The 7,391-nt window shown below is 55.4% G+C and overlaps 1 protein-coding gene across 3 annotated transcripts; it reads left to right on the top strand.

Annotated features, from left to right (window-relative positions):
• Positions 1–82: 82 nt before the first annotated feature.
• PIGV (phosphatidylinositol glycan anchor biosynthesis class V) lies at positions 83–6,994 on the top strand. 3 transcript variants are annotated; one of them, XM_009276204.2, is made up of 4 exons: positions 83–282; positions 3,041–3,194; positions 4,604–5,761; positions 6,583–6,994. In XM_009276204.2, exons 2-4 carry the CDS (start codon positions 3,108–3,110, stop codon positions 6,889–6,891), a joined length of 1,554 nt encoding a protein of 517 aa, XP_009274479.1. In that variant the 5' UTR covers positions 83–282; positions 3,041–3,107; the 3' UTR covers positions 6,892–6,994. The 3 variants fall into 3 exon arrangements, with proteins under 3 accessions (XP_009274479.1, XP_009274480.1, XP_009274482.1); XM_009276205.1 differs by lacking the exon at positions 83–282 and adding an exon at positions 309–386; XM_009276207.2 differs by lacking the exon at positions 83–282 and having other exon boundaries at positions 2,584–3,194; positions 4,604–5,206; positions 5,321–5,761.
• Positions 6,995–7,391: the final 397 nt, after the last annotated feature.

Genomic DNA, 7,391 nt, shown 5'->3' with positions numbered 1-7,391 from the left:
GGGACGGGGCGAGGCCTTCCCTGCTTCCGACGCGGGCCGGTCCCGCGTAGCCTATTAAAAAGGCTATTAATCCATTAATAAACGCACCGGCGATAACCGTCCCTAATCTCAAAAGCGTCCCTATTAAGCGCTTCAACCGTCATCCGGCCTCTGCAAACCGCCGGCCTGCCTCGGCTCCAGAGCCGGGGGAAACAGCTCCGCGTTTCGTTCCCGTCCGTCGAAACGCCGGCCGCCGGCCGCGACGGCTTTGCCCCGTCTGCAGGAAGCCGCAGACACGAAGCGGTGAGTCCCCCGGCGTCTCGCCAGAAGGTCGGCCTGCGCGTGGATGCGCTTCACGGAGCGGGGTTCGTTAACCTTCTGCCCGCCTGCGATAGCGAAGGGCAGAGGTGAAAGCGCCCGGGGGAGCGGCCGCGGCGCCTTCGCGCGCTTGGCTCGTTGCCGCGCGCTCGCACCTGATCCGAACGCCCGCAGCTCCAGCGTTTGCTCCCCGGGTCCGTTGCCTCAAGCTGAGCGGTCGGGTTGCGCTTTGACCCAGCCTAGGTTTTGTACGCGCGCAGAAGGCGCGAGGGGCAGAAGCGTCCCCGTTTCCATCCGGAGGCAGGCGAAGCAGCGCTGGGGCTGCAGCCTCCGGACCGGCAGGTCCGGGCAGGAGTGAAAGCGGCTGCGAGGCCGAGAGCTCCCAGGCCCACCGGAACAGCGCTAGGCGAACGGGGTTTCCAAAACTCGGTCTTAATTCCTTTGGCATCCCGGTTAGAACCTGGTTAAACACCTCTGGACTATCTCGTGAGTCTAACGGCAGGTCGGAGAAGTACCGAGGGACGCCCAAACCGTCGCCCTCCGAGTGTTCCTGGGGTGCGGGCTGGAGCAGGTTTCCCGTTAGGAATCCTACACCCCAGCCAGGAGCCGATTGCCGGGCGTGCGGAGGGAGGAAATGCTTCTGTGGCGAGTGCCTGCTGCCACCGGGTGGTAATCGGGCTCCGCTGCATCGTCACAGACCGTGCCGAATTCATATTTTCATTTACGTGATAATTTCCCCAGCGTCTGTTTTGTTCGTGTTTCGCGTCCTTTTTCTAGCACGCTTTCCCGAGTGAGCGAAAGGCGATTCCTATGTGAGCGCGAAGGGGAACGCAGAACACGGAGAGAAAGACGTCTTTAATTAAAGACTTTGCATCTTTTTCTACTGAAAGGTTTTTAACCCGCTTCTGCCTTTTCGCGTCCTTTTTCCGTTCGTGCAGGTGCTCTTTCACGCAGCGCTTTTCGGGGCAGAGACATTCCAGCTCTGACGCTCTGTTCTCTGCCGGAACGGTGGTTGTGGGCTGCAGCTTTTTGTAGTCTTCGCAGCTTTCCGTTACAAGGTGTGCCGCGTCGTGACGGGAACAGGCTTTTTAAAGCTGTTTGCTTTGAGCCTTCTTGGCACCTTCACGCGAAGCTATTTCTCGGCTTTTTAAAAAAATATTTAAAGCGCCGAGACAATTTTTGCCGCTGTGCTTTAAGAGGATTTGCAGCTGTGAATGCGCTTTAATAGAATTTACAGCTGGGCTGAAGTATCCCCTCTCTTAAAATAACATTGCAGCTTCATGATTCGGGAGACCGTGCCTCCCGCTAGTTGCTTTGTCTGTAGCTGTGAATGCTCGGGAGCAAGAGGGGAATGTGAGCAAACCCCAAACTTTTGCATGTGGCTAAATGGAGCGTAATCCCGGGGTTAGGGACTGGAACCGTAAATGAGCGTATTTGGGTCTTGTTTTTTTGCTTTGCTGACGGCTTGTTTTCTGCCCTCTCACGCAGTTTTTAACCTGCCAGGTTTTTTTTTCTCCGTCAGTAAAATGGGAATAGGAAAAGCTCAGCGCGTTTTGAGATCGTTTGGGGGAATCTCTTTGTATTGTAAGGGGCTGGATCGGGAAGATGGCAGGTGGGAAATAGCGCAGGATGTGGTGTCAGTGGAACCTAGCGAGAGCTGTGGGTCTTCTGTTTCTCAAACTGAAAAGCAGTTGGTGGCTGGGGAACCAACGGAAGAAATGCGTTATCTTAAAAAGCTGCATAACAGACACTGCCTGCCTTTTGTGGCTCTGGGCCGGTAGTTTTCGTAGCTGGTCCCAGAACGTCGATCCAGAACGTACAGAAACGAAAGCAGCGAGGCTCCACGAAGCGTTTTAAATCTTGCCGGTGAGGTTTGCAGGGGAGGGGTGGAAGAGAGCCACCTTGGCATGTGCAAGTTGCCTGACAGGCAGATGCCCTCGCTCTGGAGACCGGGACCCCTGCCAAATAATTGGAAAATTACAGGTGGAAAGGGTGGAGCGGCGCGAATGTCACGTCCTGGAGATGCCGTCTGCGGTCGCTGGAAGGGCTGGGAGGAAGCCTGGGTACCTGAGAAGGCACCTTAGCCTTGCTCTGACGGAGCTTGCGGGGTCGGTGCCGCGGCGGCAGCCCTGAAGAAAGCCGTTCTCGGCTTCCCAGGGGCAAAGGCTGGGCAGAGAGCAGGAGAGAGGAGAGAGCGTGCCCGGCAGCGCCTGGCCGGCTGCGAGCCCCAGTCAGCAAACTGCTCACACGGATGTTACGCTCAGAGTCCACGTTTTAATTCAGTCCCTATTCCAAAAATCAAAAAAAAAAAAAAAAAAAGGTTTAAATCCCATTCGGTGCACTGGAACTGGAACGTGTGCGGCGATGCTTGGCGGAGTCCTGGCTTGAGCCGCTGGTGTTTCTGCTGAGGCGGCCGCTGAGGAGGCCGACGAGCCTGTCTGCTTCTGGTATTGACACTGGCCCGGTAAGGAATGGGCCGAGAGGACACGTTATAACCTCTCTCCCTCTGCATCCTGGCCGAGCTTGAGAAGTCAGGGGAATTTTTTTTTTTTAATAGGAACAATATCAAAGAGGTCTTCTGCGTCATCTCCCAGATCCGTGATCTCTTTCATAAGTGACTTTCTTGTTCACAGAGATTTGCAGCCCTTTGAAGTGCCTGGGAGTAAATAAAGGCGCATAATTTACAAACACGGCTGAAGCCAGAAATACCTTTCTGTGTCTGTGCTCTCTGTTTATCATTCAGGTTTCCGAAACCGGAGGGAGAATTTCCCTGGCATCAGTGACCTACTGAGACAACTTTCACGCTCAGAATGGAGCTGGTGAGCAGGCCAGACCCCCACCTCCGAGAGGTCGTGTGGTTTGCGGCGTGCTGCAGAGCCCTGACGCTTCTCCTGCAGGCAAGTCTCCCGTTCCTGAACCAAAGACGCTGCGACATCTGTTGTTTGCTGCTCCGAGGCTTCTCTCTTCGGTACTGCCTTGTGCACCGTGAGCTAGCTGGTTCTGCTCGACTGGGAAATTGTCTTCTCCTTTGGAGAACCAACAGACCAGCTGCATCCAGGGAGGCAGGGTGCTGTTAAGTAAAATTACATAAATTTCCTTGCAACTTTACTGTGTTTTCATGCTGCTGTTGCAAGAGGCCAGCTTGGCAGCACGAGAGGCCGAAGTCTCTGTTTATCCGCGGAAGAGGAACTATAATCTCCTCCTGCGCATTCCTCCCAAGTCTCATTTCCAGAGACATCCCTCTCGGAGCACGGGAGAGCTCGGTTGCTCACTCCATCCTACCTGTGCCTACCGAGAGCGCCAGCAAAGAGCCTAGCTGTAGCCCTGGCCCTCCTGAAACAAAATCAGCCTGAGAAAGCTCTTTAGCCGCAGGCCACCAGCCAGCTGGCAGATTGCGGCAGCCCCGGCCACCGCCGGGTAAGGCTGAGTGGAACCATCAGCTGAGATTGAAAGATTCCGTGTTACAAATGCCAGAGGCCCGGTTAGACCAGATGTGTGCTTCGTGGTGAAACGGCGGCTTTGTGTGTCTTTTAGTCCCAATTTGTTCAGTGTGGCCTTTTCCCTTTTCTCTGCCAACGCTGAATTAATTGCAGGGGGCTCATCCCAAGCTACAAAATTTACCATCTGAGTTTTCTGGGGGTTTGGGGAGGGTTTTTTAAAACATATTTTCATTTGGAATTACGTTACAATGCGTTAAGTTGCCTACCTCCTGTCTCATGAGCTCTCTGGGTTTTTCTCTCGCCTTTTAAAATATGGTCAGCACCACAAGCTCCTGGAGGCAGAGGTGTGTGCGTGCTGCTTGCTCATCTCCGGAAAGCGAACCCCTCGGCACACGCTGAGCTGCAGAGGTGGAGGAGTGATCTAGAGACTAGAGAGGTGGCCTAGGAATCAGCTACTGTCTTCTGCGTCAGTTTGCTCTGGGAAAGTGGTTTTCTCTAGTTCTGTCTCCTCTCCCTTGTACATCAGCTGGGACAATAATGCCAAACTGAGTAGAACGGGAGGCTTACCAGTGCTGCAGAGGTACCTGGTGTGAGCGTACGCGGTTAGATGCGCCTGAGCATGGGGCTGAGCAGCTTTCCCCGTCCAGTTCCGTGGGGACTCCTGCTGGCTGTGTTCCAGAGCTTTATTCAGTTCGAAAGATTGCGTTTGCACCTTTTCACAGTCTTACAGGCGTCCTTGCTGCAAAGCCCCTCAGCCTGGCTTCTGTGCTCCTCTTGTCCCCTTTGAAACCCGGGGGTCCTCCTCCTGCTTTCGGTAGGGTACAAGAGGATGTCTGCTGGACTCCAGTCCTCTCTTCTTTTTCCAGGCTCTGTTTAACCTCCTGATCCCAGATCACGCTGCAGACGCCTTCCATCCCCCTCGCCTGTCCGAGCCTGGCCTGTGGGACCTGCTCTTGGAGCGGCTGCTGGGAGGCCTCTCGCACTGGGATGCAGAGCACTTCCTCTTCATCGCCGAGCGCGGTTACCTGTACGAGCACAACTGCGCCTTCTTCCCGCTGTACCCCCTGAGCGTCCGTGCCGTGGCCGAGGGTGCTCTCTGGCCCTTGCAGCGGCTGCTGCGTTTGCGGAGCCGCCTCCTGCTATCAGCTGTGCTTCTTAATTCTCTCTTTTCTGTCCTGGCAGCCGCTGCCCTGTATAAGCTGGGCTGCGTCGTGCTGCAGTGTCGCAGGGTGGCTTTCCTTGCTGCCGTTCTCTTTTCCGTCAGCCCTGCCAACGTATTTATGGCAGCTGCTTACTCAGAGAGCATGTTTGCCTTCCTGGCATTCAGTGCCATGTGGCAACTGGAGAAGGGGCAGAGCTGGCTCAGCGGACTGCTCTTCTCCCTTGCTTCTGGGGTGCGTGCCAACGGGCTTATTAATGCTGGCTTCTTTCTCTACTCCCGCGGTAAATGCTTCGCCCTCCAGCTCCAGGTGGGTTCAGGATCAGTAAGGAAGCTCCCTCCGTTGTGGAAGCAACTCCTTAGCGTGGCGTCTTCAGCGGTTCTGATGTGTGCCGGGATTTTTCTGCCTTTTGCTTTATTTCAGTATTATGCCTACGTGAGGTTCTGTGGTCCTGGCACCGGCCTGGAGCAGGCTGTTCCCAAGCCGCTGCTGCAGCTGGCTCTGGATAAGGGCTATCGTCTGGCGGCCATGGACGGGGTTAAACCCCCGTGGTGCTCCCAGCGATTCCCCGTTGTCTATTCCTATATTCAAGACGCTTACTGGAACGTGGGCTTTCTGAGGTATTTTGAGCTCAGGCAGATACCAAATTTCTTGCTTGCTTTGCCTGTCACACTCCTGGGCTCGTGGGCTGCCTGGACCTACATCATCGCAAACCCCCGGCACTGCGTAACTCTTGGTCTAGAGAGAAGAAAGAGCGAAGAAGAGGGTAAACCAAGAGCTGGATTTTGCTGCCCGGCTGTCTTCGTGTACGTGGTCCATGCCACAGTCCTGCTGGCGTTTGGATTCTTCTGCATGCACGTGCAGGTAGGACGTTCATAGCAACCCACAGGAGTGGTTTCTTAAGGGGAGTGCAGCATGGTGGCTGAGGCAGCGACAGTCACAAGCCTGAAGCTGTCCCAGCTGCAGGGCAGCACGGGGCAATGCAAACCAAAAGCTTCGCCTTTCCTCTATCGGAGCTACTTCTGCAGAGAGTTTCCAAAGCCAGTTAGTTCCTCCGCTCTGCTGGAGAGTTCCTGAAGAGAGCTTGCCAGGTGCTCGGCGCGATGAGGACGCCGGGACGGGGATCAAAGGGTCCGGCTGGTGTTAGGTGGCTTAAGGCCAGGCTTGCCAAGCCCCGCTAATCGGCTGTCGGAGGATGAGCGTACCGGGTCATTATGTTGGGCCGAGCGTAGTGGATGGCAATGAAAGGAGCCAGAGCCTGTCGCCAGTCTCTAATAAAGTGTTTGAAGGTCTTTTTAGGACACGGCTAGTGGCACTAAAGGTTGGGGGTTCCAGTGGAAAAAATAATTGAAGAGTGAGATTCAGATCTCCCCTGAAGCTGCTGCCCCTGCCCAGCTCCTGAGCTGGACGGTGACAAAGAGTGACAATTAGTTACCGTGCTCGCCCAAAACCTGGGGACCGCTCGACTGCTTACACAAATGTCGTAATAAATAAAGCAGGTTGAGCTGAGAGGTGTTTCGTTTCAATGCAATAAATCCTAGCGCCGTGAATTGGGGCCGTATTTCGGTCCCCTTTATCAGCGGTCTGAGGCAGATGGATGGCTCCTTCCATGCCTCGGGATCAGGGCCGCTCACAGTCGGAGACCGGCAATTTATGTGATTTTTTGCTCTGCCTGTCGTCTTCAGGTGCTGACCCGGTTCCTTGGCTCCTCCTCTCCCGTCCTGTACTGGTTCTCCGCTCACCTGCTTCAAGAACACGAACCTTTACTCTGGAGCGAAGGGACTGATAATCAAACCGCAGCACCTCGCTCCGAGAAGTCTCTTTTAGGTAAATCTCCCGGTTCCTGTGGGAAAGGGACTTCTGAAAACCCCATCGTGAGGCTGCTGCTGAACCGTAGATTCATTACCCCCCTCGGCAAATGCGTTCTTGGATTCTTCTTGTCCTACTGGCTGCTGGGACTGATTCTGCACTGCAACTTCTTGCCGTGGACGTAGCGAGGGGGTGTGTTGGTACAGACTGGTTGCGGGGCACTGCACTGACCAGAATTGAAACTCGCTTTTTCTAAAAAGCCTGGGCGTACGTAATGAAGCTGTTGTCTCGGTTACAAAGGCGTTACTCCTCAGTTACTACTTATGCACAGAGCTGTGGCCGCGTGGCTGTGGCCGAGACGGGCGCGTTCTCTTCGCTGTGATGCTACGGCATCCTGCCTCTCTCTGCTGTCATTACCGACGGCCAAAATTCCCGTAAGCTGCCTGGGACCGGGAACGCATCTCGGCTCCTCTGCCTTCTGGGGGAAGTACTGCCACCGAGCAGTTATCTGTGGCGAGGATCCGCGTCCGTCAGATTCTCATCCGTCGGGAAAGCTCCGGGAAGTGTCCTTGAGGGCGCAGCGAGCGTCTCTTGCGGGGGGGATCCCTCCGGTTCCTTCTCTTCCAAGGTGCTTGCCGCGTCTCGGGGCAGGCCCTGCAGAGGGGGGGGCGGGGGCGGTGGGGCG

This window comes from Aptenodytes forsteri, unplaced genomic scaffold, assembly GCF_000699145.1.
Source record: "Aptenodytes forsteri isolate BGI_AS27 unplaced genomic scaffold, ASM69914v1 Scaffold321, whole genome shotgun sequence".
Classification (NCBI taxonomy): domain Eukaryota; kingdom Metazoa; phylum Chordata; class Aves; order Sphenisciformes; family Spheniscidae; genus Aptenodytes; species Aptenodytes forsteri.
Note: the sequence above shows the minus strand (reverse complement) of the source record. Positions and strands in the feature narration are given on the sequence as shown.

Excerpts from the sequence above, each read along its gene's own strand:
- PIGV (XM_009276204.2), top strand. The coding sequence starts at position 3,108 with ATGGAGCTGGTGAGCAGGCCAGACCCCCACCTCCGAGAGGTCGTGTGG. Across the intron at positions 3,195-4,603 it reads CCCTGACGCTTCTCCTGCAG|GCTCTGTTTAACCTCCTGAT; the intron begins GCAAGTCTCCCG and ends TTCTTTTTCCAG. Across the intron at positions 5,762-6,582 it reads TCTTCTGCATGCACGTGCAG|GTGCTGACCCGGTTCCTTGG; the intron begins GTAGGACGTTCA and ends TGTCGTCTTCAG.